This window comes from Phytophthora sojae (assembly GCF_000149755.1).
Source record: "Phytophthora sojae unplaced genomic scaffold PHYSOscaffold_2, whole genome shotgun sequence".
Taxonomy (NCBI): domain Eukaryota; phylum Oomycota; class Peronosporomycetes; order Peronosporales; family Peronosporaceae; genus Phytophthora; species Phytophthora sojae.
This window is the reverse complement of record NW_009258116.1, coordinates 8,267,403-8,295,191: the sequence shown is the minus strand read 5'-3', so window position 1 is coordinate 8,295,191 and position 27,789 is coordinate 8,267,403. Positions and strand designations below refer to the sequence as shown.

General features: G+C 55.3%; 11 protein-coding genes across 11 annotated transcripts; 4 read left to right on the top strand and 7 right to left on the bottom strand.

Annotated features, from left to right (window-relative positions):
* Window positions 1-63: 63 nt before the first annotated feature.
* On the bottom strand, window positions 64-2,784 carry PHYSODRAFT_479009 (hypothetical protein; the record flags this gene model as incomplete). Its single annotated transcript, XM_009522377.1, has 2 exons — window positions 64-256; window positions 314-2,784. The coding sequence occupies 2 exons, from the start codon at window positions 2,782-2,784 to the stop codon at window positions 64-66; spliced, it is 2,664 nt and encodes an 887-aa protein (XP_009520672.1).
* Window positions 2,785-5,464: 2,680 nt separating this feature from the next.
* On the top strand, window positions 5,465-6,473 carry PHYSODRAFT_326405 (hypothetical protein; the record flags this gene model as incomplete). The annotated part of the gene is made up of 4 exons (XM_009522376.1): window positions 5,465-5,627; window positions 5,672-5,730; window positions 5,832-5,918; window positions 5,985-6,473. The coding sequence occupies 4 exons, from the start codon at window positions 5,465-5,467 to the stop codon at window positions 6,471-6,473; spliced, it is 798 nt and encodes a 265-aa protein (XP_009520671.1).
* Window positions 6,474-6,530: 57 nt separating this feature from the next.
* On the bottom strand, window positions 6,531-8,051 carry PHYSODRAFT_326404 (G-protein coupled receptor; the record flags this gene model as incomplete). The annotated part of the gene is made up of 1 exon (XM_009522375.1): window positions 6,531-8,051. One exon carries the CDS (start codon window positions 8,049-8,051, stop codon window positions 6,531-6,533), a length of 1,521 nt encoding a protein of 506 aa, XP_009520670.1.
* Window positions 8,052-11,103: 3,052 nt separating this feature from the next.
* PHYSODRAFT_416271 (hypothetical protein) lies at window positions 11,104-13,389 on the top strand (the record flags this gene model as incomplete). The annotated part of the gene is made up of 2 exons (XM_009522374.1): window positions 11,104-11,363; window positions 11,433-13,389. Coding segments are annotated over 2 exons (2,217 nt in total), but the record flags the coding sequence as incomplete, so codon positions are not given.
* A 117-nt stretch (window positions 13,390-13,506) lies between these two features.
* PHYSODRAFT_326402 (hypothetical protein) lies at window positions 13,507-14,977 on the bottom strand (the record flags this gene model as incomplete). The annotated part of the gene is made up of 4 exons (XM_009522373.1): window positions 13,507-13,995; window positions 14,062-14,148; window positions 14,250-14,308; window positions 14,353-14,977. The coding sequence occupies 4 exons, from the start codon at window positions 14,975-14,977 to the stop codon at window positions 13,507-13,509; spliced, it is 1,260 nt and encodes a 419-aa protein (XP_009520668.1).
* A 461-nt stretch (window positions 14,978-15,438) lies between these two features.
* On the bottom strand, window positions 15,439-18,140 carry PHYSODRAFT_297061 (hypothetical protein; the record flags this gene model as incomplete). The annotated part of the gene is made up of 4 exons (XM_009522372.1): window positions 15,439-15,750; window positions 15,819-17,126; window positions 17,349-17,561; window positions 17,703-18,140. The coding sequence occupies 4 exons, from the start codon at window positions 18,138-18,140 to the stop codon at window positions 15,439-15,441; spliced, it is 2,271 nt and encodes a 756-aa protein (XP_009520667.1).
* Window positions 18,141-18,917: 777 nt separating this feature from the next.
* Window positions 18,918-19,337, top strand: PHYSODRAFT_326400 (hypothetical protein; the record flags this gene model as incomplete). The annotated part of the gene is made up of 1 exon (XM_009522371.1): window positions 18,918-19,337. The coding sequence occupies one exon, from the start codon at window positions 18,918-18,920 to the stop codon at window positions 19,335-19,337; it is 420 nt and encodes a 139-aa protein (XP_009520666.1).
* A 2,485-nt stretch (window positions 19,338-21,822) lies between these two features.
* PHYSODRAFT_350120 (hypothetical protein) lies at window positions 21,823-23,090 on the top strand (the record flags this gene model as incomplete). Its single annotated transcript, XM_009522370.1, has 1 exon — window positions 21,823-23,090. Exon 1 carries the CDS (start codon window positions 21,840-21,842, stop codon window positions 23,088-23,090), a length of 1,251 nt encoding a protein of 416 aa, XP_009520665.1. The 5' UTR covers window positions 21,823-21,839.
* Window positions 23,091-23,185: 95 nt separating this feature from the next.
* PHYSODRAFT_481693 (G-protein coupled receptor) lies at window positions 23,186-25,543 on the bottom strand (the record flags this gene model as incomplete). The annotated part of the gene is made up of 2 exons (XM_009522369.1): window positions 23,186-25,213; window positions 25,292-25,543. 2 exons carry the CDS (start codon window positions 25,541-25,543, stop codon window positions 23,186-23,188), a joined length of 2,280 nt encoding a protein of 759 aa, XP_009520664.1.
* Window positions 25,544-26,187: 644 nt separating this feature from the next.
* On the bottom strand, window positions 26,188-26,496 carry PHYSODRAFT_479956 (hypothetical protein; the record flags this gene model as incomplete). The annotated part of the gene is made up of 1 exon (XM_009522368.1): window positions 26,188-26,496. The coding sequence occupies one exon, from the start codon at window positions 26,494-26,496 to the stop codon at window positions 26,188-26,190; it is 309 nt and encodes a 102-aa protein (XP_009520663.1).
* An 88-nt stretch (window positions 26,497-26,584) lies between these two features.
* PHYSODRAFT_478104 (hypothetical protein) lies at window positions 26,585-27,425 on the bottom strand (the record flags this gene model as incomplete). Its single annotated transcript, XM_009522367.1, has 3 exons — window positions 26,585-26,722; window positions 26,807-26,910; window positions 26,990-27,425. Coding segments are annotated over 3 exons (678 nt in total), but the record flags the coding sequence as incomplete, so codon positions are not given.
* Between the last annotated feature and the right edge of the window lie 364 nt (window positions 27,426-27,789).

Sequence of the window (27,789 nt, the reverse complement as noted above, 5' to 3'; positions counted from 1 at the left end):
CTTTCGATAAGACCACTAACAATCGATTCGAGTGAACGTTCATTAGCGATCTTATCGCTTAGGCTAGTCCCAAAACACGTCTTCGTCTGTGGTGGTTTGCATGTCCTTCATAGCGCGCAATCGGGTCAGATGCCGCGCCTGGGCCAGCGAGAGCCGCTCGATGAAGTTGACATTGAACGACGGGATCTGCTTCCGCCTTCCGCCCGAAAGGAAGTTCCTTCCGTTCCCCACGATGGAGCCCATGCGGCCTTCGGACCTCCCAGACCGCCCGTTTCCCATGATGGAGCCCATGCGGCCTTCGGACCTCCCAGACGTGCCAGCTCTCCCAGATGTGCCACTCCTGCTCGTTAATGTCTCCAGTCGATCGCCGAGGCGTGCCTTAAGCACTGCAGCCTGAGCCACCGTCCGGAAGCTCAACTTCTTGGTCTTGAACATCTGCGTCGGTCGGCGGTTCATCTTGGACATCTTCTGGATGTTTTGGGCTGTCTGCATGCGCGATTCACTGATGCGTCGAACGGCTAAGAAGAAGGTGGGGAACCTGTCCACAATGGCCTCAAAATTGTCTTTGCTCAGATACATGAGCTCGCACATACGCTCGGCCTTGACTTCGGCCGTCGTCGGTTGGCCGGTCAGCAGCGAAGTCTCGCCGAAAAACGATCCCTCACCGAGATTACCAAGAGGAATGTTGTCCACCAGTCCTGGTACACACAACGAAACTTGGCCCGTCTTGATGAAGTAGAACTCGCTTGCAACCTCTCCGCACACAATGATGACTTCACCAGGCATGGCCACGACCGGAACGAGACACTGGACGATGGCCACGACACCCGAGTGGGATAACGCCCGGAACAGAGGGACCTTGCGCACGAACTCGGAGTGTAAATTCAGCTTGAGTAGCAATTTAAGGCGGTCGGGCAGGTCAGCAAACAAATTCTCGGTGGGGTCTTGAAGGCGGGTAGTCAACGCGTAGTCGTAGTACCGCCGGATTTTGTTCTGCAGCACGAGCGGCACCTTCTTGAATCGCAGGTAGTCGTTGATCGAGTCCATCTGGTTCTTACGGGCGATCTCCTCCTTGTCCAGATTCGCTAACAGGTTTGCGGCGCTACCAATAATGCTGGCGTTAATGACGATCCCCACGAAGAGCATCACAGAGGTGAACAGCTTCTCGATCGGAGTGGTCGGGTTGACGTCGTTCGCAGTCGTCACCATGATCGCGAAGTAAAAGGCGTCCACATACTGCTGGCCGAGGGAGTTGCTGTGACGTATTTCATGGTTTGGAGCCCAGGTGGTCTCAACGCTTTGGTTCAAGCTGATGTAGTAGTACGTGCACGCGATGAGATGCTGCGAAACGAGGAAGATCACCGTGAGTTTCAGCATCCGCAGCATGGACGGATTCATCGAGCGATCGATGTGACCAGACACGGTACGAACAAGCCCCGAGTCGGATACTTTCGCCACACGAGCCACCTTCAAAATCTTCGAGAGTGTAAGCAGTCCGTTCGTCGTGCCTATGAGCGATGAGGGGAAGCTGCTAACGGCGTCCACGAGAAACCAGCTCTGGATGTAGTTTCGTCGAATCTTGTCAAGGTCTTTGATTTCCTCGCCAGTCGCGTCGTCCTCGTAACTCGTGAAGAAGTTTAGCACCATTTCGATAAGGTAAATGATGTCCACCACTGCGTCGAGAGCGTAGCTGATCCCCGTAGATTGCACTTCAAACCCCACCTTAATAGGCGTTAGAATAATCACGTACGCGATGGACACGGTAATGACGAAATCCCACCAGTGGCGAAACGTTGAGTGAATCGAGATCGTGAGCTGGTTGGCTTTGCGTTTCTGGCTCTGTGCAAGCTGGGTAGCATTCAACACCATCACCTCGCTGTCGACGAGTTCCGCTACCCGCGCCGACCGCTCTTCATCTAGCTTGATCTGCGAGGCCTTCTCAAACATCCGAGACACCGTCTGCTTAAACTTCGACACGTCCTCCATGATCGATGCCGTAACAGTACTGCGCCGCCGGCTTTCAAAGTTGCTGGTACGGCCTGTTGCAGCACTGCTACGACGTCTACTTTCCGCACGGCTGTTCCTTCGCTGATGAACGCTTGAGGGCGCAACTGAGCGCCGCCCATCCGGTTCGTCTTGCACCAGGGAACTCAAGCGCTCTACCAACGACTTCCGCATCGATTTCCCGCGTATAGAAGCATCGGCAACCTTTGAGTCCATCACGTCAGTGAGGTCACCACTGCCGATGGTTTCCAGTTTGTTGTCCACGTGAGGGAATACTTTTCTGGAGTTGCCGTGAGGACCGGAAGAAGCAACTGAAGAAGCATCATCTGCAACACTTGCACCGTCAACATCCACGTCCGATGTCAGTGCTGTGCGTGCTTGTTTCTCCAGGTAGCCTAAAATCTGCTTCTGGCTGCGCGATGGGCGTCGTGTCGATGTCTTCACGGATTTCAGGGTAGCGCTTGCGTTAATAAGCGTGTCAAGTTGCTCCACGTGCCGAAGCACAGCCTCACCTGCTGCTTCAACTTCCTGGATACGGGCCGCCGACGGACCTCTCAGCAACGGGTGGGGCTGGATTGGTGTTGTGGACAAGTTTGTCCCGGGTTTCGATGCAGCTTCTGTTGCTCGTGTACCGGCTTCTTCTGTCGATAATCCCTCCTGTGTCGTCGAGGTCGGAGCTACCGCTGCCGGCGCAGTTGGTGATGATGCTGTCTCCGCCACTATGGCTACAGCAGGAGTTTGACCAACTGCCGTAGTAGGCTCTTCGCTACTTCCTTCCATTATCGCTTGCCAATCAACCCGTGGCTAGAGTCTTCGTGTCGATGGCTGCGCCGTTCCTGGTGCTGTCGTGGCTCGTGCTTAAACACCAAGAGGGATTAACTTGAAGAAGACTTGTGTTCACCACTGGGCATTATCCTTCACGGCGTTCTGTGATGCCTGTACAAGAAGTGTCTGGTACTAGAGCAATCCGTCTACCTCCGTGGAGCTCTTATCGCTGGAACCAGAACGAGTACAAAGTTAGTCTGCACGATGCTATATTGAGATAACCTGGCTGGGCCAATTTCGTAAAGACATCCGTTGTAACTGACACGAATCGTCCAGTGAATACGCCGTGGGCAATTCCACCACAGCACCAGCAAAGACATTTGCACACGAACTTTCACTCCCTACACCAATCGCACCATAACAAAAAAGCAGAAAACAACCTTGAGCTGGGTTATATGACATTACATGTACACTCGAGCGCCATAAGTTTCAGCTTCAAACCCTTCATCAGTCAGAATCAAAATCGGAGTCGGAATCATCGTATCTCTTCACTGGAGGTAACGGAAGCCCTCCGGCTGGCCGAATTGGTGGCGGCGGTAATCCCGGAGGAAGCGGTGGTTGAGCAGGATCCGCTGGTGGCGTCACTGGAGCAGACGGAGCTGCACCAGTCGCATTGGGAGACGGACCTTCCGGGTCCATGCTACAACAAGTAAAAATGCCATCAGCATTGTTCCGGCAAATAGGCAGAAATTGCCGCTAACGGCGTTCGGCCGAGAAACGTACTTGAGAATATCGAGCGTCACGCCGTCCATCATCAACTTGTGTTGAATCACGCCATCCGGCATACCCAGTTTCCGCATTTTAAAGTATCTAGCACAAAATAAACATAATGAGTATCTTCGTCAAACATGCCACCGCAATATAGCCAAAACGAAGTCTCTCACTTTTCAAAGGCCGGGTCGTCCTTCAGCTTCATCACTCCAGAGTCAGCAGCCGGAGGCGCAGGTGCATCAGCTTCAAACTCTTCAATATCATCATCACTGGAACTCTCGAACTCGCTAACTGGCGGCGCAGGTCGCCCAGTCGAAGACGGCGGAGGAGGTGGAGCCGGAGGTCCATCACCAAACAACGACGCCGGTCCACCAACAGAAGACTGCACCCAACACAACAACAACAACATCAATTGCGTCAGTTAAACCCCACGCTCATCACCACCACCAGAACAAAATGAAAAAGATTGCGCACGAACCGTGGGGGAGATCGGCGGCGGGGGCGGCGGGAATGGCATGCCGATGTTGCCTGACGGCCGACGTTCAGTCGTTCGCGGCTCCGAGAGCGATGGCGGAGGCGGTGGCAGCTCCATCCTCTCGTCGTTCTCCGAGTCGCTCTCACCCTCGGATCGTGGCGGAGGTGGCGGCATGATCGGCAAAATGGGTCCCGTGGGCTCCGCGTCCATCGAGGGCGCCAGTCCGCCGCTGGGGGAGGGTCCCTCCGGGTCCATGTTGAGGATGTTGGGGTCCATGCCGTCCATCATGAGCTTGTGCTCGATCACCTGATCGGGGATCCCCAGGCGGCGCATCGTAAAGTACTTGGCGTACACGGGGTCGTCCTTCAGCTTCAACACGGAGGGACCATCACTCTGCTGCTCTTCAACTTCGTCGTCGTCAAAGTCGCCCATGGACGAAGGTGGGGGTGGGGGTAGCGACGCACCGGGGGACGACGGTGGAGGGCGGGGCACTATTAGGGCGCTCTCCATTCCGTCCATGGACGGCGGTGGAGGGGGCGGAGGCAGGAAGCCCTCAATAGAAGCCCCCTCTTCCTCTGGAGGGGGTGGGGGTGGCGGCATCGGCGTCTCATTGGCTGCCGCGGCCTCCATCGACGGCAGGTCTTGGTCTGAGATGCCCAGATCCATCTGGTTCGCGGCTAAATTTAGACTCGCCGCGTCGCCGTCCGCCGCTGCTGCCGCGACCTCCGCATCTGAGACGTTCAGATCTGGAATGCTGTTGAGCTTGGCCTCCAGGATGGCCAATAGGATCTCGACCCGCGTCACGTTGTCCGACACGCGCGCGATCCGCTCCTCGCACTCGTGCGCAAAGTGGTTCAGGAAGCGCGTCGTGTTGGCCACGAAGTTGTTGATGAGCAGCAGCGACTTGGCCGCGGGAATCGGCGGCAGCTGCGACAGGTCCACGGGTAGCTCCGCGTCCTCCTCGGGCGGCGGCGCCGGCGCGGAGGAGGGGGCGGAGGCCGGGACGAGCGCCGACGATGACGGCGCCATGCTTCCGGTCAGGTGAATTGAAGAGTGAAGGAACAGCCAATCAGAGGCCGAGAATTTACTGAATGTTTTTTATCCGTCATTTTTATCCGGCTACTAATTTAGTGTCGGCTGCCAGTTACCCGGGTTTTCCAAGCGAGGTGGGTGGGTTGGAGCACCTCATGGGGTGGATGGGTTATGGCCCATAAAACCCATAACTTATGGGTTTTAGTTTACCTAGCCCCATATGGACGTTCTACAACACCAAACCCGTGATATCCGATCTCAAAACCTCTAACTTACCGGGAGTTCATCCAAGTGTATCACTGTGGCCCCACAGAACTAACCCAAGAATCAAAAGACCTACTCTTTCGTATTGACGATCGTTTGGAGCTGGTCGATGTGTGCTCGGACCTGACGCAGCGCGGCAAGATCACCCAGAGGATGGCCAACCGGTTCCGGAACTGGTGGATCAAACCACTGGCCATATACCATACCGACGTCCGCCACGTGATGCTCATGGATGTCGACGACATTTTCGTTAAGGACCCCGCTCTGCGCGATTTGGAGCCGTACAAGGAGACAGGCACGACTTTCTTCTACGACCGTATGCACTCCACTCCAACTGCGGGGTGTACGTCAACGGCAAAGACGGAGGAGTCCACTACCTGAAGAAGCTGTTCGCCAATTTCAAGTACGAGCAGTTCAATGTAACCGGAGGGAACTCTCCTTCACAGCAGGCGCTTAACTCCTTGCATATAATGGCAAAGCGTGCCACGAAATGGATTCGTCGCTGGTGTCACTGGACAAGGAACGTGCGGGACAGACCGTCATGGACATCATGCTCTGGTTCATCACCAAGGAGCGCTTCCGGTTCGAATACTCGTTTGGTGACAAGGTAAGCTGCATACTTGTTCTACTCACGTTTTGGCGTATCTAATAGTGCCACCATTGCTACTGATAGGAAACGTTCTGGTTGTCATTCGAGATGGCTCATGCGCCGTACGGGTTCTCTCCTTGGGGCGTCAGTGTGGTGTCTTCGTGGCCCAACAGGGACATGAAGACGCACCCGAACACGCTTTGTGGCAGCATTTTGCAGTATCTGCCGGACAGCAGCGCCGATCCTCAAGTGTTGTACGTGAATGGCAAGGCGCTGCTGGATCCGTATCCAGAAGGTGTCAACTCTGGGGCAAAGACGCAGAGGAACAACATGTTCAACTCTCTCCCGACGCACATGACCCCACGCCTTCCCCGGACACAACTCAACATGACTGATGCAGGTGCTGTTCGGAAGGAGAAAATGTACCAGGAATGCCTCGTCGGGTTAGGAGCAACGCCATTGCCCGAGTCGTTTGCTGGTCGACTGTTGCGTCGCCGTCTCCACTTCTTGGGGGCAATGACTGGTGTCCTCGGCTCGCTTGAGCTCTGCGGGACGTTCGAACTACCCAATTGATAGATAGTTTTCTAATCGAGCCAAGGGTCTAACTAGTGAAAGTAAATATCGCTATCGCTAATAGTTCGTCGTGTTGCTTCCCTCATCAGCAATGGTCGAGTTGACACCGAGAGGCCTCACTTGGTACTGGTACTTCTGCGACGCCTTGCGCGATGCATCTTGAGTCATGTTGGTCTCATTCTCGCTGGCATTCGTCAGGTTCGTGAGGTTTGTATTGTTGATCTTCGACATCGGGACCATGCTGTTCCTGCTCTTCATACTGTTCCCGGTGTTAGTACCAGTAGTAGAAGAATTGGTGACCTCCTTGAGTCGGAAGAGCTTGGGCACGAGCATCAGGCCCATGATCAGGATCGTGCAGATGATCAGCGCCAGCGCGAGGAACACGTAGAACGTCGACGCGCGCATGGTGACGAGGTACGTCATGGGCATGATCACGAGGCAGCCCACTAGCACCACCACGACCGAGCCGAAGATCCACGGAGACTCCTGGAAGTCCACTGACACGTTGCGGATGAGGAATGACAGGTAGAGCCCCAGCACGAGCAAGATGGCCTTCCAGAAGATGAGCAGCGCCGTGAAGATGAAGCTGGACGAGCTGCACGAGATGCGGTCGACGGTGCCCCGGAACTCGGTGGCCTCTTCCGTCGTGGCGGTGGGCTCCGGGAAGTCGGCTCCGAACCACGCGACGAAGATGACGATGTCGCCGACGTAGAAGATGGAGAGGATCTTGAGGATGCGGAACAGCGTCACCTTGACGCGCTTCATGGCCGAGCGCATGAACACGCGGTAGACGCGCAGAGACTTGATGACCAAAGAGCCGAAGATGGTGGTGAAGCCCATGCAGATGAGGACTGGGCGAACTCCGCAGAGGAACCGCGAGGGCCGACCAGCATACGCGATGGCTGCGCCCGTCGTGAAGAAGCCGCCGAAGATCATCAGGAGCAGCATTTCGAACTGCGAGCGGCGGATGATCGGCGCGTTGCGCTGCTTGAAGACGACGATGATGGCCACGAAGAGCAAGACGAACACAATCAGCGCGAGGACCGTCAGCGCCGCGAAAGTCGGGGACGACGTGGGCATGTACTCGCAGTCGATCACTACGGCGTCCGGCAAGGTGTCTCCGCCTGAACATTCAGCCGAGTACTGCGCGTTCGAGGCGTACGGGAGCTTCCAGAAGTAGGTCACCGTGCGGTGCGTGTCGGAGTCGCAGTCGGACACGTTGTAGTCGTAGAAGGTGGAGTCGCACGAGGGCTTCGTGTCGACCCAGCCCGACCAGATCCGCCGGTTCTCGAAGATCCAGTCGCACGATCGACTCGTCTCGATGGTCTCCGGTAGGACGTCCACGCCTCCGTCGCAATTGTTGGGCAACGCTGCATTCCCAGGGTTTGGCGACCTCCAAGCGAACTGAATTTCGCGGATGGTGCTGTCGTTCTCGCAGCCGGTGACGTGATCAACGATGTGGTCTTCAAATGTACACAGAGGAAGTCGGTCCATCCAGTCGCTCCAGATGTCGTAGTTCGCCTTCACCCAGTTGCATGCTGCGCGAAAGTATGGTTCAGGTTCAGCAGTGTCAGCCATCGCAGTGTTGTACTCAGCGAAGAGGTCGTTAATGCCTGTATCGGACAGTTGGCAGGTCTTTGACAATTGAAGCGGCAAACTTCGATAACTGCAAGCTCGGGTTGTCGACGTCGAGGGGATTATCCGTCTTCTCACCATAGCCATGCTCACCGTAGTCTCCTGTTGGCAGTTTCACGCGTGCAGGGTCTGTACGTGGCAGAAACACCCTGTCGAACTTCCCCTTGTGTGTTACGTGGAAGAGGGTCGGGCTCGTAGTGGTAGAACAGCACTGGAGCCCAGCTTGCAGCTGCGTCAGATGCGTACTTGTTGACGCCTCCGTACCCGATGAAGCAAAAGTAGGCTGGAATGTCCAGAAATCGGGGTAGAATGGCGGCGTTGCACTAGTCCCGTCCTGCACGAATTGGTGCGTGATGTAGACCCCAGAAAGCCCAAAATACCCAACTCCGCCAACTTCATAGCTTTCGTTCGAGAACACTTGCAGATCCGACATTGTACTGGAGGTCCATACTTCGATGTTCAAATGCGTTGGAGTGCAAACACCAGCCACAGACGACATCCGCTCGGTGATTTCCACTCCTAAACCGGCTTTGCTGATCGAAACCTTGTAGTCGCTCTGGAATCCACGTAGGAATCGGATCAGTCGAACATTGCTTATTCTAATACATCGATGCAAACATTTAAACTGCACGTACCACTAGTCTTCCGCGATGATCGCAACTACTAGCGTAGCGAGTGCGTGTGTGTCCCAGTCACACAGGTCGAGGGCAAGCGTGCCGTTTACCTCGCCACGGTCTCTGCCTTGTGCATCTTGGTCAGCGCCATAGAAAATGTTCTATGCGTTGCTCATGCAAGAATCCTTGAAAGCATTGCCCGACGCCGTTCGTGGATCGTCGACCTTGGCACAAAATCTGAGTATGATACGCTTAGATCAAGCATGCCAGAACTACAGCAACAAACAGAGACTCCGCACCGTGTATCGAGGGTACTTGAGCGCTGGTTGGAGAAAAGGGTAAACGAGTCGGCCACTGGAGTCGCGGTCTTTGCTGGAGATGCCGCGTTCGGATTCGACTTTCGCCACCCACGCTGAATCAAGGCACGTGCCGAGGAAGCGGTTAGGACCAAGGGGGTATGTTGCTGCGTTGACGAGCTCTGTGTAGCACTGACGGTAGCATAGCGTGTAAAACAGCGGCAATAGCAACGTTTTGGACGTGAACATGATCAGCGAAGATGAGGTGATTCGAGCCTTCCTCACACTGTTGATTTCCAGCTCAAGTTTTCTCAAGTGAGATTATAGGCACTGGAGTAGTGAGAACCAGCCAACTACTGTATAGGAAGAAACGGGGAAGGCCGACTGCGATGTTGCAGTCTGACTGAACACAGCTAAGGCCCAAGCACAAAACTGACGATGGCGTTGAAGTCCATGACTGAGAAATACATCGCGTGGGCGACGCTATTTCCGATGGCAAAACTACTGCAGTAGCAAAATAGTAGCACACCATCGCATCAAGCAGACCAAGTCCCACGATGAAATTAGAGCGAGCACGGGCCACAATGGTTTCGATCTCCGACTTCCTTTCTCTGACCAAAGACGGATTCACTCACGTGGTCCGAATGCGCCAACATTCGTGGGGTTCTCCAACGAGGCTGATTAGTGCTTCGTTGCAATGGAGACACGATACACACGGGCTTTCAGTCGGTTCGGCACACACTCGTGGTTGTTTCTTGAAGTGGAGGTGTCTAAAAATGAAGCATGTCCTTAGCATCATCCTCGCTGTTGAGTTGAGTCAAAAACAGCAAAAGGTCCCTCACACACGATGTGTCAGCTACGTTTTCAAAAGCTGGGTTTGGTCGCCACTTTCATAACGGTCGCCAATTGCTGCCTTCGTCGACACCTGGGAAAACGCACAGAGGTCAGACGCACACGAGTTCAAGACAATCCTACATATAATGTGCACTAACCTTACTACAAAATTTCCATTACAGATCACAACCTTTTGACGTTGCTGAAAGCACGTTTTGATAAGAAGAAAAAAATCATTTCCAGAAGCTCAAGAAAGCTAAGTCAGCGTTGCCGTTCACTGACCACCCACAATCCGCAGGTGGGCTCAACAAAATGATCCAATCTGTACGAGCACCAGAGTAGCGTGGTCGCTTCAGGGAAGCTACTTGGGAGGATGCAATATGCAGTGACTAAAATCTCAAAGATCGTTGCGTTAGCTCGTTGTCAATGCACGTATCAAGATACTCATGCAACTCAGAATGAGAGGGGGTCAGAAAACAAAGTTGCTCATCCGTTGCCAAGAAAGAAAGAGAGTCAGGAGCGTCGTGCAAGTGCAGGCTGGGCTATTCCTGCCTTGCGCTGTTTCGCAACCGACACTTCAAGCGAGTACATTCTGACCGCCCACTTTGGACACTCTTGAAGCCTGTTCCCCGCCCACATCCTCGGCGATGGTGTGGCTTTTGCTGCTCTTCGCGTCCATCGGATGTGTCACCACTAGGGCGTACCCCGTCGGACCCAACCGATTTCTCGGCACGTGTCTCGACGCAGCATGGGTGGCGAAAATGGAGACCGAGCTCGGCGTGTCCAGCAAAGCCCGCGACACCAGTGGAAGGCTCGTGTACCCTTTCCTCCAGACAGCACTCAAGTACCCTCGATACACGGTGCGCCACAGTCTCTCCATGCTATTCTTCGGCAGCGGCGGGTACTTATGACTCTTTTGGTACAGGTCGATGATCCTCGAACCGCTACAGGAGCCGCGTTTACCGACGGCTGCATGCCTGAAGGAAATGCGTTTTACGGCGCCGACCAGGATGCTGACGGCAAAACTCGCGGTGACGTGAACGGCACCCTCGTCTTGGACATCGGGGACTGGGACACGCATTGGCTTGCATCCTTGGTGGTGGCAATTCTCGCCGAAGAAGTGGTGCGCAAACCCCCACAACCTATTTTAGCGGAAGTGCCTATCTAAACCTTTTCTGTGAATCCTCTGTGTAGATCGGGTACAAGGTTTCTATCAGTGTGGGAGGAGAGAGCAGCGACGTCACGCAGCGCATGTCATCGGTGAAGACGGGCGTTTGCACCCCAACCCACGTGAATACCGAGGTCTGGACCTCCAGCTCCATGTCAACGTTGAAGATCTACTCGAACGAGAGCTACCTTGTCGGTGGAGTCGGGTACTACGGGCTTTCGGGGATCTACACAACGCACAAACTTGTCGAGGATGGCGCGGCAGCGAATCCGCAGTACTACCCAGGCTTCTGGATGCACTACAGGTCGAGTGACGCTCTCATCAACGCGCTGAGCGTGACGGCGTTCAAAAACAACGCAGCCTACTACCCTCCCGCTAAAACTTACTGTGCGGACAATACGTTGGGATGCAGAAATAATTGCTCTAAGTCAGAGGCATGTGAACAACGCGAAAGTGCAGGGGGGACTTGCTTGGTGCTGGCCATGATGACAACCGGTTTCGACAAAGGTTACTTCCAAGCGGTTCTCTCCAACCTCGAGATCCCTGCGTACTTCTGCTTTATCGGCTATGGAGGCGTGACCAAGTACGCGTCCGACGCAGCCGCAAGCGGGGATCCGATTTTGTTCTACCATTACGAACCCGATTTGTTCCACGTGACGCACAAAGGCAAATTCGACCGAGTGTTTCTGCCGCGTACAGACCCCGAACGAGTCAAATTATCCACGGGGGACTACGGTGAACACGGCTACGGTGGCAAGACCGACAACCCGGTCGACGTCGACTATCCCAGCTTGCCGCTCTCCAAGTTTGCCGCCTTGGTCATCAAAGACCAGCCTATTGGGTCAATATTCTTCAAATTTCTGCTCTCTGACTCGGACATCAACGACCTGCTCGGCAAGTACAGCAACGCTTTGAGTGCGAAGGAAGCCGAGCCGTACTTCAGTGGAGCATGCGACTGGGTGAAAGCGAACTACGACATCTGGAGCGACTGGATGGACCGACTTCCTCTGTGTACATTTGAAGACCACATCGTTGATCACGTCACCGGCTGCGAGAACGACAGCACCATCCGCGAAATTCAGTTCGCTTGGAGGTCGCCAAACCCTGGGAATGCAGCGTTGCCCAACAATTGCGACGGAGGCGTGGACGTCCTACCGGAGACCATCGAGACGAGTCGATCGTGCGACTGGATCTTCGAGAACCGGCGGATCTGGTCGGGCTGGGTCGACACGAAGCCCTCGTGCGACTCCACCTTCTACGACTACAACGTGTCCGACTGCGACTCCGACGCGCACCGCACGGTGACCTACTTCTGGAAGCTCCCGTACGCCTCGAACGCGCAGTACTCGGCTGAATGTTCAGGCGGAGACACCTTGCCGGACGCCGTAGTGATCGACTGCGAGTACATGCCCACGTCGTCCCCGACTTTCGCGGCGCTGACGGTCCTCGCGCTGATTGTGTTCGTCTTGCTCTTCGTGGCCATCATCGTCGTCTTCAAGCAGCGCAACGCGCCGATCATCCGCCGCTCGCAGTTCGAAATGCTGCTCCTGATGATCTTCGGCGGCTTCTTCACGACGGGCGCAGCCATCGCGTATGCTGGTCGGCCCTCGCGGTTCCTCTGCGGAGTTCGCCCAGTCCTCATCTGCATGGGCTTCACCACCATCTTCGGCTCTTTGGTCATCAAGTCTCTGCGCGTCTACCGCGTGTTCATGCGCTCGGCCATGAAGCGCGTCAAGGTGACGCTGTTCCGCATCCTCAAGATCCTCTCCATCTTCTACGTCGGCGACATCGTCATCTTCGTCGCGTGGTTCGGAGCCGACTTCCCGGAGCCCACCGCCACGACGGAAGAGGCCACCGAGTTCCGGGGCACCGTCGACCGCATCTCGTGCAGCTCGTCCAGCTTCATCTTCACGGCGCTGCTCATCTTCTGGAAGGCCATCTTGCTCGTGCTGGGGCTCTACCTGTCATTCCTCATCCGCAACGTGTCAGTGGACTTCCAGGAGTCTCCGTGGATCTTCGGCTCGGTCGTGGTGGTGCTAGTGGGCTGCCTCGTGATCATGCCCATGACGTACCTCGTCACCATGCGCGCGTCGACGTTCTACGTGTTCCTCGCGCTGGCGCTGATCATCTGCACGATCCTGATCATGGGCCTGATGCTCGTGCCCAAGCTCTTCCGACTCAAGGAGGTCACCAATTCTTCTACTACTGGTACTAACACCGGGAACAGTATGAAGAGCAGGAACAGCATGGTCCCGATGTCGAAGATCAACAATACAAACCTCACGAACCTGACGAATGCCAGCGAGAATGAGACCAACATGACTCAAGATGCATCGCGCAAGGCGTCGCAGAAGTACCAGTACCAAGTGAGGCCTCTCGGTGTCAACTCGACCATTGCTGATGAGGGAAGCAACACGACGAACTATTAGCGATAGCGATATTTACTTTCACTAGTTAGTCCCTTGGCTCGATTAGAAAACTATCTATCAATTGGGTAGTTCGAACGTCCCGCAGAGCTCAAGCGAGCCGAGGACACCAGTCATTGCCCCCAAGAAGTGGAGACGGCGACGCAACAGTCGACCAGCAAACGACTCGGGCAATGGCGTTGCTCCTAACCCGACGAGGCATTCCTGGTACATTTTCTCCTTCCGAACAGCACCTGCATCAGTCATGTTGAGTTGTGTCCGGGGAAGGCGTGGGGTCATGTGCGTCGGGAGAGAGTTGAACATGTTGTTCCTCTGCGTCTTTGCCCCAGAGTTGACACCTTCTGGATACGGATCCAGCAGCGCCTTGCCATTCACGTACAACACTTGAGGATCGGCGCTGCTGTCCGGCAGATACTGCAAAATGCTGCCACAAAGCGTGTTCGGGTGCGTCTTCATGTCCCTGTTGGGCCACGAAGACACCACACTGACGCCCCAAGGAGAGAACCCGTACGGCGCATGAGCCATCTCGAATGACAACCAGAACGTTTCCTATCAGTAGCAATGGTGGCACTATTAGATACGCCAAAACGTGAGTAGAACAAGTATGCAGCTTACCTTGTCACCAAACGAGTATTCGAACCGGAAGCGCTCCTTGGTGATGAACCAGAGCATGATGTCCATGACGGTCTGTCCCGCACGTTCCTTGTCCAGTGACACCAGCGACGAATCCATTTCGTGGCACGCTTTGCCATTATATGCAAGGAGTTAAGCGCCTGCTGTGAAGGAGAGTTCCCTCCGGTTACATTGAACTGCTCGTACTTGAAATTGGCGAACAGCTTCTTCAGGTAGTGGACTCCTCCGTCTTTGCCGTTGACGTACACCCCGCAGTTGGAGTGGAGTGCATACGGTCGTAGAAGAAAGTCGTGCCTGTCTCCTTGTACGGCTCCAAATCGCGCAGAGCGGGGTCCTTAACGAAAATGTCGTCGACATCCATGAGCATCACGTGGCGGACGTCGGTATGGTATATGGCCAGTGGTTTGATCCACCAGTTCCGGAACCGGTTGGCCATCCTCTGGGTGATCTTGCCGCGCTGCGTCAGGTCCGAGCACACATCGACCAGCTCCAAACGATCGTCAATACGAAAGAGTAGGTCTTTTGATTCTTGGGTTAGTTCAGTGGGGCCACAGTGATACACTTGGATGAGCTCCCGGTTACCGAGACACCGCAGCTCTCGGATGAGCGACACGCCCATGGCCAGCACTCCGTTGTGGATGCACATCAAGACCCCGCGGTCGCGAGGCACAGTCGAGTCAAACTGCTCCCCGCGCTGGTAGAATGGGGGCTCTGGATGAAGCACCTCGAAGTTGTCGCCATCGTTCCGAAGGAAGGACTTTTGGGGGCTTCTCGCTCGGCCGGAGCCGTCGTAGACGTCCATAATACTCACCATGAGCACGCTGTAGCCGACGATCAGGGGTAGAAGCAGCAAAAACCACCTTCGCTTGCCAATGACGGCTTTAGGCAAAGACAGCATCGTGCTCGTCTCAGCGGATGAATTCGGAGTGTGAGCTTGAAAAAATAATTTGGCTTGGGCGTTACCAAGTCATGGGATGATGGCGGCATGATGGTCGAGTCGAGGTGTTTCACTTTCACTGGTTCTTGCGACGATTGATCAAGCTACGCAATCGCAATCTCATGGGGACGGATGAAACTAGTTTCAGCGTGCCGCACTAACTTGTACTTGCAGATTTGATTTCGTGTGGATCTGTACACGTACAAAGCCAAGAGCTTCATATCCCTCTCTCCAACTTTATGAAAACGCAACAGCATGCTTGGAAGTAGAGATCATATCGCAGGTTTGCAAGGCAGCTAAGCACACTGCTAGCTGCGCTTACCGCCCGCCGCCATGTGCTTCATTTGTGCTTTGTTAGATTCTCACAGTGCCGCCAACTCAAAATGACGGCACACAAATTGTATATGCGGCTACAGAAGGCCCTACTCGCGCGACACAAACAGCGGGCCGAACACCAACACCGTCGTGGACAGCAACTTGATGACCACGTGCAGGGCCGGACCAGCAGTGTCCTTAAACGGATCACCCACCGTGTCACCAGTGACCGCGGCCTTGTGCGCTTCGCTTCCCTTGCCTCCGAAGTTGCCCAGCTCCACGTACTTCTTCGCGTTGTCCCAGGCTCCGCCCACGTTATCCAGGAACAGAGCCATCATGATGCCAGTAACCGTGCCGAACATGAGGTAGCCAGCCAGGGCCTCAGCTCCCAGCAGCGGCTTGCCCTGATACTCTCCAATCTACACATCAAAATTGTGCACAATAGTCAGCATCAAACACGATGTCACTCTAAAGCAAAGTTACGTACCACGCGGAAGACAATGCCAACAGATACTGGCATCAGCACCGCCAGCAGGCCCGGGAAACGCATTTGCTTCAATGCTGCCTTGGTGACCAGCGCAACGCACGTTCGGTAGTCGGGTTTGGCCTTGTACTCCATGATTCCCGGATAAATCTCGAACTGGTGGCGCACTTCATTGACAACCTCACCAGCGGTCTCACCCACAGCGGCAACAGCGAGGCCCGTGAAGAAGAACACCATCATCGTGCCCAAAAGGCCACCAACCAGGACCTCGACCGTCGCAATGTCCACCGTCTTGAACTCGCGACCAGCGAACTCGGAGAACTCGTCCATAAATGCACCGAACAGCACGAAGCAAGCCAGAGCAGCCGAGCCGATCGAGTAACCCTTCGTAATAGCCTTGGTAACATTGCCAGCAGCGTCCAACTTGTCCGTGGCGTCTCGCACATAGTCCGGCTGACGACTCATCTCAGCAATGCCACCAGCGTTATCCGCGATTGGCCCGTAGTTGTTCATAGCCAACACAAACACCGCAGAAGACAACATGCCCATAGTCGCCACGGCCGTTCCAAACAGTCCCGCGTGCCGGTTGCCCTGGCCACCGATGCCGGAGCCGGCACCCAAGTGATAAGCAGAAATCACGGCGAAGCTCACCATGAGCGTGGGCACAACAGTCGACTTCATGCCCACCGCCACGCCGGTAATTATGTTCGTGCCATGGCCCGTGGTGCTGGCCTTGGCGATACTGCGCACGGGCGGGTGCGCGTAGTCCGTGTAGTACTGCGTTGACTTGACGAACACGTAGGCCGTGAGCATGCCGACAACGCCACAGAGGAAAAAGTTCATCCACGCCGTGGGGTACTCGGGCGTGTACAGCAGCCAGCGCGTGGTGAAGGCAAAGCCCACCAACGCCAATGCCAGTGACACATTGTATCCCGTCTGCAGCGTAGCCATCGGGTTGTGATCGGGACGCGAAGCCTCAACGTCCGAGGGCGCTCTCACCATCAAAATGCCGGCGCTGCTCACTGCAATGTCGAACGCGTGCACAACCACAGGGAAGAACACAAAGGCGATCGGGTACGGCAGCTGAGCCTCACGGGCCAGAGTGCCGCCCAGGATCATGGCTCCAATGATCTCGGCCGCGACGGATTCAAACACATCGGCACTGCTGCCAACGCAGTCACCCACCATGTCTCCCACCAGGTCGGCGATCACCGCCGGGTTGCGCGGGTCGTCTTCGGGGATGCCCACCTCCACTTTGCCCACCAGATCTGCCCCCACATCGGCCGCCTTGGTGTAAATGCCGCCTCCCAGCTGCATGAACAGAGCCACAAAGGACGCGCCGAAGCCGTAGCCGACCATGAGCAGCGGGATCTCCGTCGGCCGGAGCAGCGAGCCGAACAGCATGTACAGCGTCAGGTACAGCGTGCTGACGCCGCCCACGCAGAGCGTGATGTCCAGCACGGCTGAGAACGCGCCGCCCCGGAAGCACACGAGCAGCGCCTCCCCGTAGCTGCCGCGCGCGGCGCTGGCAACGCGGATGTTGGACCTGGCCGAGACCCACATGCTGACGTAGCCCGCGGCCGCCGAGCAGACGGCGCCCACCAGGAAGGCGGCGGAGGCCACGAGCCCGAGCGTGAAGTTGCCGAGCTTCTCGACGCCCGAGCCGAGCGTGCTGCTGGGGCGCAGCGCGTAGCTGAAGAAGATGAGGCCGGCGATGGCCACGGCGATGCGCGCGATGGCCGAGTACTGGATGCGCAGGAAGCCCTCGGCGCCCTGGCGGATGGGCGTGGCCACCTCCTTCATCTCGGCCGAGCCCGCGTCCTTGGACAGCACCCAGTGCGACAGGTAGAGCGCGAAGGCGGCGCCGTAGCCGCAGATGGTGAACACGAGGAAGATGGGGCGGAAGCTGCCGCCGAACAGCAGCAGCAGCGCGCCCAGCGCCGAGATGCCGATGAGCGCCGGCTGCAGGTCCAGCGAGCGCGCGTAGGCCAGCGCGGCGGAGGCGCTGCCCGCCCCCATGTCCATGTCGTCCAGGTCCGGGTCGGAGGCGGCGCCGCCCGTCAGCGGGTCGGACGCGGCGTCCGGGAGGCCGAACTCGATGTCCACGGCGGTCGGCGGCTTCTCGAGCATCTTGTGGGCGCGGCAAAGCGCGGAGCGAGGCGCAGCGAGCGTGTACGGGGAGAGTAAGGGAAGGAGGAGACGCTGGGGGCAACAGCGAGCGCCGGAAGAGCTGCGCGCGGCGGCGAATGGAGCAGGTCCGACGTCCCTGCCTGGGGCTCGCAGCGAGTGACTGACACGCGGATACAGTCGGTTGATGTGCCGCATCAGATCGTACTTAGATCGCACTTAGTACATATAGCTTCAACCAGCTGGTTTATGTAGACCTTTGTAAAACCTAGCGGAATTTCCATAAATCAGTGATTTTCACTGAGATTTGACAAAATGATTGTGACAGTTTGCCTGACGCAGGTATAGTAGTATAGTACTGGCACGTCCATACAATTTCCAAGTCAAATTTGGAACTATAGTAATACTACAAATAGTACACGTGGGTAGCGTGTTACCTACAAAAATACTATATAAAATAGTAGTGCTTGGTGGTTTTACGTTTTGCACTATATTGTGCCTTTTACTAATTCTGCCGTGATAATTCTGGCATAATTCTAATCCCTTCTCGGCTCTAATTATGCCCTGAGTTAGCTAATTCCCATGTTAATTACGGGTCGTCCTACCGCGGTCGAATTAAGAGCGGCGATGGTGAGGCCGAGTTAAGGCGGAATAAGCTAATCCAGCCTGAGTTAGACGGAAACAGAGCGATTGGCGGTTTGCTACCCGCCAATCCATGCCATTCTGCTCGTACAGTCAAACCTGTTTATATGATCCTCTCTATTTGAGCCATGCCGTTAATTTGATGCAGGCTTTGTCGCTACCAAATATTTCACTTAGTTTTTGTATGATCTCTGTTTATATGCATACAAGGTATATGAGTCACATTTTTGGGGACCAAATTAGGTCTCACCTGTTTATTTGATTCACACCACACACTCTTCAAAGCATCACTGCTCAACACTCAACGCCTACCGCAAGCCTTCTTCGCTCGCCATGTCTCCTCGCACCTGTCTGACGCTAGAACAAAAGCTCCAAGTGCTTAAGCAGAATCCTGGCATGAACAACCCCATGCTCGCCGAGTGGATCAACGCAACTTTCAAGGCCTGGGTCAGCCGTGCCACACTCGCCCGACTGCGCAACCTGCCTTCTTCCTACTTCAGCCACGTCGACCTGAGTGCGACCAAGCGGCGCCGAGTGAAATTCCCTCAGTTCGAGCGGAAACTGAGGGAATTTTTCTTTCAGAACGAAGCTAAAACGGCGATGGCGGACGACGTGCTCCTGCTGAAGGCGCATGAGCTGGCGGAGCGCTTAGGAGGAAGAGGAGGAACAGGAACCCGCAGTTCAACCTGCCATTGCTCTGAGACACTGCATGGAGCTGGCTGCATTTCTGCTGCAATGCGGAGAGCAGACTGACAGAGAACGAAGAGCTTTACAGACCGTGACCGCTTTGGTTCGAGAGACTACGGTGAAGGCAAAGCGGCAGCGAACTATGCACGATTTCTTTACGTGCACCACATAATTTTTTAACTGAGTCCATTTTATATGAGTCATTGTAGTAGATGGTCACCAACAGGGCCTCATATAAACAGGTTTGACTGTATCTCCGCCGATTGGCTCGCAAATGCTGATCGCGTGGGTTAGGGGAAGCACTCACAATCATAGGCGGAATTAACACTAAATAAGCGTTGGTCGTCCTTTTATGGATCTAATTCCGCCTGATTTAACAGCTCACCCGCCAAAATAGGTGAAAGGCACAATACAAGTTGTCTGTTAATCTGCACTAATATTGAAGCAACTTTATTCGTTGGTCGTCTTGAGGACTTAACAAAATACAAGGGTCTAAGCTTCTCCACTATTGTTTTGCATCTGCCCTTCCGCCGACATAACCCAGCTTTTTCGCGATAGAACAAAGTGTATAAGCTCAACGGACCCAGGAGATGGTGCATTCCCTAAAATAAAATTGTCATTTGGTTTTCATGCATCCATAATAGCTTTAGATAAAATAGGTTATCTTCAATAGACCAAGGTTATGTGAAGCCAAGTACCCAGTCCTATTAAAGTGACAAAGTAGCAATAGGATAGCCTTGCGGAATACCAACCGCTCCAACCTCCTCTACAGGTCCTTCGTCCACGGATCCTGCAAACTCAGGAATGAGCCGCGTTCGAGTTGAGCGAGATTGGGCTTTTCGAGTTGATTAAGAGATTCTGATGTGAGATCTTCACCTTCATCAATTCATATCTTAATTTCTGAGTCTAGAACCTTCTAAATAGTTAAAACCCAACTTTAACGGGAGGCTTCATCTGATCGGCTTCAAACGATCGGATTTGGGCTGCGCTAGCAGCTTTACTGCTATCCCAGAATAAATGTAGTTTGGAAATAGAGACATCTTACCAAAACAAATAAATGCAGTTCGTGTGAACATCTCGTTGAGGATGACATTATACCGTGTTGCAGCAACTTGCGCATGCTTATAACAGCAAACACTGTTCGTACTGGTGCACGTATTTATTTCATATTGCGCAAAAAATGCGATGCTCAGTTAATTATTCCAGATAGAATACTCGGTATTTCCGGCGAAGACGGAAATTAAGTTTTCCTGGAAGAAGGAGAGGGCCACGTTTGTCAAGGCTTCGCGCTCCTGATCGCTGTGCAACTCGGCCAACACCTCAAGCCGTCAAGTCACAGGCGGGTCAGCTGGCAACCGGGTTTGACCCACGGTTCTGACCCGGTTGTTGTAGGATAGAAATAGCAGTCGTTCTTGGAGGAGTTGCCTGGCCATTCGCGGTCTCGCGTCGACGGGCACAAGCGACTCAGGCACGGCCAGGAACTCCAAGCACCGGCACGACGCCGCGTGCGCCATCAGATTTTTAGACCCACCACACCACTCCCTAGGCTGCCTCAGCTCGGCTCACTCATGAGCCTCGCCGAGGCTTGCCTTCGATAACCAAGGCCGTACTGCTTTGCCCCCCCCCAAACTGGTCCTCGCATGTAAAGGAAGGAAACAGTGGTTATTTGGGCTTTCTTAGCCCTGATCGTTAGCTAATAGCTTCGCGAACTACTTGGAAAAAGAGCTACGAAACAGCGGGTTACAGTTATGCAATTGTAAATATTGCGATATCCCCAGTCGGGCACTTTGCTAGGACAAACCGAAAAAATGCTACGATAAATCCGAAATTTACGGAAGTAAAGTATTGTGTACCATATTTTTTGTCCTAGCGGTCCGTCTAGGACAAAATTTGTGGTGTACTATACTGAAATCAAGTAAAAAACGATTTTGTCCTCCCGTTTGTCCTCGCAAGAGGGGCGACTGGGGTTATGGTGACTACTACTAGTATATTGACGACTCGTAGAGTAATGGATGCCCACCTGCAAACATTGTGTGCGCCGCAAGGTTTTCGGTTCATATTAGTTTAGTATGTTGGCTCCCAACGGTACTCAGTTCTCGCAAGTCTCTTACCGCGGCAACTCTGCTCAGTTGTGAAGGGGAGAATCATATCCACGCATACTTAAGTACTTAGGTAGACTATAGCCTTCGCCGTGGTGTCTTTCTCCTTCACATCGACTCGCGGCTTACGCAACGAGATATTGTCGGTTCACAACGGAATAACATAGCAATCTAAAGGCTGCACAAATACTACTATATTATTACTATTTACCAAAGCACTGAGTCAGTAGTTTCAAGCTATCACAATCATTTTGTCAAATCTCAGTGAAAATCACTGATTTATGGAAATTCCTCGTAAAACCTATGTAGGTTCGTCAAACGCTGCATCCAATCAAAAGCGCGTGATGAAGATAGTCCGCAACTTGAAGTTGCTGCGACCGTCGGGCGACACGCACTCTCGAATCCGCCGCCTCGTGCGCACTCCACTCCACTTTACCGCACCTCCTTCCTTACGTGCCTCTCGCCTCCGATGCTGCCGTCCGTCGCCCGCGCGCTGCGCCGCCCCTCGAGCTGCCACCGCCGCCCGCTCGGCGCCCTCAGCCGCCGGCTCGAGTCCACGCTGGCGCCCCTCACCCAGCTGTCCGAGGAGGAGACCATGTTCCAGGACACGGTGGCGCGCTTCGCCGCCGACGTGGTGGCGCCGCACGCGCGCGCCATGGACTCGGCCGGAGAGATGGACCACTCCATCACGCGCGGGCTGTTCGAGAACGGGCTGCTGTCCGTGGAGGTGCCGGCCGAGTACGGCGGCAGCGAGGCGTCCTTCATGAGCCTGTGCCTGACCATCGAGGAGCTGTCCAAGGTGGACCCCGTCGTGGGGCTGCTCTGCGACCTGCAGAACACGGTCGTCAACAACGTCTTCCTCGTGCACGGCTCGCAGGCGCAGAAGGAGAAGTACCTGCCGCGGCTCAGCTCCGACATGATCGGCAGCTTCTGCCTGAGCGAGGCCGGCTCCGGCAGCGACGCGTTCGCGCTCAAGACGCGCGCGGAGCCGTCGGCGGACGGCAGCTACTTCTCTCTCACGGGCCAGAAGATGTGGATCTCCAACGCCGAGTACGCGGGCGTGTACCTCGTCTTCGCCAACGCGGACCCGTCCAAGGGCTACAAGGGCATCACGTGCTTCATCGTGGACCGCGACGCGGAGGGGCTCGAGATCGGCAAGCCCGAGGAGAAGCTGGGCATCCGCGCGTCCTCCACGTGCACCGTCACGCTCACGGACGTCAAGGTGCCCAAGGAGAACATCCTCGGAGAGCTGGGCAAGGGCTACAAGATCGCCATCAGCACGCTTAACGAGGGACGCATCGGCATCGCGTCGCAGATGCTGGGGCTGGCCCAGGGCGTCTACGACCAGACCATGCCCTACTTGTTCGAGCGCCAGCAGTTCGGCTCGCCCATTGGGGAGTTCCAGGCGATGCAGCACCAGTACGCGGAAGCCGCACTGGACATCGAGACGGCGCGCTTGCTGGTGTACAATGCTGCGCGGCTTAAGGACGCCGGCGAGCCGTTCGTCAAGCAGGCCGCCATGGCCAAGCTCCACGCCTCGCGCGTGGCTGAGAGGACGGCGTCCAAGTGCATCGAGTGGCTGGGCGGCATCGGGTTTACCAAGTACCTGCTGGCGGAAAAGTTCTACCGCGACGCCAAGATCGGAGCCATCTATGAAGGCACCAGCAACATGCAGCTCACGACCATCGCGAAGCTCGTCTCGGAGGAGTACAAAAAGTAATTGACGGCGGCGTCTCGAGCGACTGCAGCACACAGAGGACCAAAACATACAAAATCAAGCTGTACTTTTGCCTACCTACCTACCTACCTACCTACCTATTCTGTCGCCAAGTTGTTGGTTGCGGCGGTGTCATTCATAGCTTGGAGGTTGCTCAAGACCATGAGGCTGCCGCCGCTGACCGGCTTCACTTGGTACTTCACTTGTGACATCGTGCGGCCGGCAGTGACGTTGGTGGCGGTGTCGCCACCGTTCGTCGTGTCGCCTGCTTGGCTGGGTCTGCCTCTGCTCTCCCTGCTCTTGGCTGTGCCGAAGATGCTCGAGGTGGCTTCCTCCCTCAAGCGGAAAATCTTGGGCACGAGCATCAAGGCCATGATCAGCACCGTGCAGAAGAGCAGCGCGCAGGCCAGGAAGACGTAGTAGGCCGCTGCTGGCATCTCGACGAGATACGACATGGGCATGATCACGAGGCAGCCCACGAGCACCACACAGACCGAGCCGAATATCCACGGGGTCTCCTGGAAGTCCACCGACACGTTGCGGATCAAGAAGGACAGGTACATCCCCACCATGAGCACGATGGCCTTCCAGAAGATGAGCAGCGCCGTGAAGATGAGCAGCGCCGTGAAGATGAAGCTCGAGGACTTGCAGGAGATCCGATCCACTGTGCCTCGGAACTCGGCGGCTTCTTCCGTTGTGACGGTGGGCTCGGGAAAGTCGGCGGCATACCACGCGATGAAGATCACAATGTCGATGACGTAGAAGATGGAGAGGAGCTTGAGGATGCGGAAGAGCGTCACGGTCACGCGCTTCATGGCGGATTTCAGGAGCACGCGGTACACGCGGAGGGATTTCATGATGAGAGCTCCGAAGATGGTCGTGAACCCGAACGACACCAGCACTGGACGAACTCCGCAGAGGAATTTTGAGGGACGGCCGGCGTACGCTACAGCCGCGCCGGTTGTGAAGAAGCCGCCACAGATCATCAACAACAGCATCTCGTACTGCGATCGACGGATGATCGGCGCGTCTCGCTGCTGGAACACAATGATGATGGCCACGACGAGAATCACGACCACGATCACTGCAAGCACCGCCATCGCCACGAATGTAGACGAAGAGGTCGGCATGTACTCGCAGTTGATCTTCACGTCCTTCGGCAGGCTCTCTCCGTCCTCGCATTCGCCTGATAGCTGGTCGTTTGAAGCATTTGGGAACTTCCAGAAGCACTCGACGGTACGATATGCCTCCGAGTCGCAGTCCGAGACGATGTAGTCGTAGAAAGAGGAGTCACACGTCGGCTTCCGGTCGATCCAACCGGTCCAAATGCGGTAGTTCTCTGCGATCCACGCACAGGAGCGGCTAGTGGTGATCGCGGCAGGTAAAGACGTCACGCCCCCATCGCAGTCGTTGGGGAGCGACTCGTTTCCAGGATTTGGGGCTCTCCACGCGAATTCAATCACACGCACCGCGCTGTCGTTGTCGCATCCAGTTACGTTGTTGACGATGTGAGTCTCGAGTGTGCATAGTGGCAGTCGGTCAAGCCACTCGCTCCAGACATCGTAGTTGGTTTTCACCCAGTCGCACGCCGCTCTAAAGTACGGCTGCGATTCCGTCTTATCGTTTACGACTTCGCTGTACTTGCTCAGGAGATCGTTGATATCGGTGTCCGAGAGCGTGAGCTTGGAGAACAACGAACCGACGGGAAGGTCTTTGACGAGTAGCGACGCGAATTTTGCGAGTTGCAAACTCGGAAAGTCGACATCCAGCGGATTATTCGTCTTGTTGCCATAGCCGTTCTCACCATAGTCCCCTGTTGAAAGTTTGACGCGTTCCGGGTCGGTGCGCGGCAGGAAAACTCGGTCAAAAAGCCCTTTGTGAGTCACGTGGAACATGTCGGGCTCGAAGTGGTAGAACATCACGGGAGTCCCAGCCTCTGCTGCATCCGAAGCGTACTGACTCACTTCGTAGTACCCGAGGAAGCAGAAGTACGCCGGGATGCCGATATTCGAGAGCACGGCCTGGAAGTAGCCTCGGTCGTAGCCAGGCTTCATCAACGCCACCACCAAGCACGTTCCTCCTGCTGCTTCTCGCTGTGTGCACGCCTCTGACTTTTCACAATTGTCCTTGCAGCCCATGTAGCCGTTTGGGCAGAGCGAAGTCGCTGGCGGGTAGTAGGCCGGGTTGGCTTTGAAGGGGACTACACTGAGCTTGTCAATAAGCACATCGCTCGACTTGTAGTGCTTCCAGAAGTCCGGGTAGAACGGCGGTGTCGCTTTCGTTCCTTCCTCCACCAAACTGTGCGAAGTGTACACCCCCGCGAGAGCAAAGTACCCCACCCCGCCAACCTTGTAGCTCTCGTTGAAGTAGACGCGCAGATTCGACATGGTACTGGACGTCCACGCCTCGATGTTCATGTGCGTTGGATTGCAGACCCCCGTCCCTGCGGATGACATGCGCTGGGTGATTTCCACGGTCGGACCGCCGTAGTTAATCGAGATCTTGTAGCCGCTCTGTTCACGCCAGAATGAACAGTTAGCCACAACAATTCTATTGCCTCCGCTGCATCAGACGCAGTGCGCGGGTCGTCAATCTGCATCAATTGAGTTGAGTTAATTTAGTCTTCAGATGTAGACACGTACGTGCGCACCGTGTATCGAGGATACTTACGCGCTGGCTGCAGGAACGGCCGCAGGAGTCGGCTACTAGCGTCGCGATCTTGGCTGGAGACGCCCAGCTCCGTTTCCATCGTCTTCACCCACACCGAGTCAAGGCACGTGCCCAAGAAGTGGTTAGGACCCAGCGGGTACTTGGCTGCGCCGACGCACCATTGCACGCAGATAACAACGACGAAGATCCGCAGCCATTCCATGCGAGCAATTCGTCACGGATGAGATGAGGCGAATCCTGAGTAAACCCAAAGGGACGTCCCCCAAGAGTCGTGAAAGCCTCTTGGTTGAGTCCACCCAAGTGGGCCAAGGTCCCGTGCACCACAGCTCTCGCAGCACGGGCAAGTACATGTATAGCAATACTTGACGAAAACACTTTCCATCCAGGGCTTTTCCCCTGGATACGCCATCCATAGATATTGGGCTTGTTATCAGGCCCCCCTTGAAATGCTGAAAGGGTAGCGATGGTTGTGGAGCTCTTCCAGGGATTCCTCGCGTTGGAAAGCTTCATTTGTCCAGGCCATCGCTGCGGTTTCTGGTGGAACTCGGGCATTCAGATCCGCCAGGAACCTGCGAGCAATCATTTGCGCGAGTTGGCGCAAGTCTCCCTTCAGTGGAACCTTCAGCACCCGGATAACATGGTGTACCCCTGTAAAAAGCTCCAGACTCAGGAAAAGAGCCACTCGCAATTGGTGACTGCCCGGTCTTGCGGGCTCAGATGACGCTGGGTTAAGCGCCATCACGAAGATCATAAACACCGATCTCTCCGCCACGCTAGCCTGTTCGTCGTCAAGGAAATGGCAACAGAATCCATCAGAGTGTACACGTTCACGAGCTGCAGCCGTCAAATTTTACCCGAACGAGCCGCAGGTCGTAGTCAACGAGGCTGCACTGTCGAAGTGGCTTGAACGTCTCCAAAAACTCGCCCAGAAATTGCTCCGCGTCGAAAAGATGCTGACAAATGCACTTGAAAAGTTGGCAAGAGCGTGCATACCGCTTGTTAGAATGCAAACAGGATACCACTTTACGCACTGCAGGTTTGGTGCTTACCTCGACGCCTGCTGTGCAAGATCTATCGGAAGCCACGTCATGAAGCCGATACTCGGTCGTCTTTCGAAATTTGATGGGAAAAACTGGAGGGTAGTACCAACCCTCTGCATCACAGTCACAGCGTCATGATAGCGCTCTGTTAGATAGGCTGTGTTACACTGATTGCACTCGAGCAGTACGTACTTTCAGAGAAATAGGAGATGCCTAAGCCCCTCGGCGCTGCAGCAGCAGCTGCTACCGGAGACCCGCGACGTCTTTTCCACACGTGAAACACCAGCACATGTATCGTCGCCCCCGCGTTAACGAGCAGGTGATAGACATTGCCTCCCGCTTTCACCAGTTGCATGAGCTGCCACTTCTCCATCACCTGCGAGAGCGCGTGCTGGCTAAACTCGAAGCTCAGACTCGTCACTTCGGCAGCCATTCCTCCGTCATCAACCATCGGAGACGGCGCCATCGCCAACCCACAAACTCTCGCGCCCTCTCTCTCCTCCGACACACCGTCACATGTGACAGCGAGCACCAGACGCTCGTCCGCACTCTGCCAGACCTCCAACGGCACGCTCACCCCATAGGTCGACAACGCTCCTCCCACCCGAAGCCTAAACACGGTCTCGGGGGCTTGTCCGTCCTCTCTCCAATGATGGAAGTCATGGAAGTTCACTCGTCTCCACTGCACCTCATACTGAGAGTTCAACACGACGCAATACACTGACAGAATGCTGCAAACGTTAGAGCTGCAGAGCTCGAAACTGAAGTTGTATCAATGAAGGCTCGGCTCACCGAGGAAGTTCCCGTCGCTGGAAAAGCCCAACAGCACGCCGCCTTCTTCCTGGCGCAAGACCTGCCGAAGACTGAGCACTCTGCGAGGTAATTGGGGCTGTAAGGCGCTTCCCCCGGTTCGCTCTCGCCCGGCTAGAGCCACGAAGACGTTCCGAGCAGCTTTATGCGGTTGAGTGGCCATGGTGTTCTTGTAGAGAGTA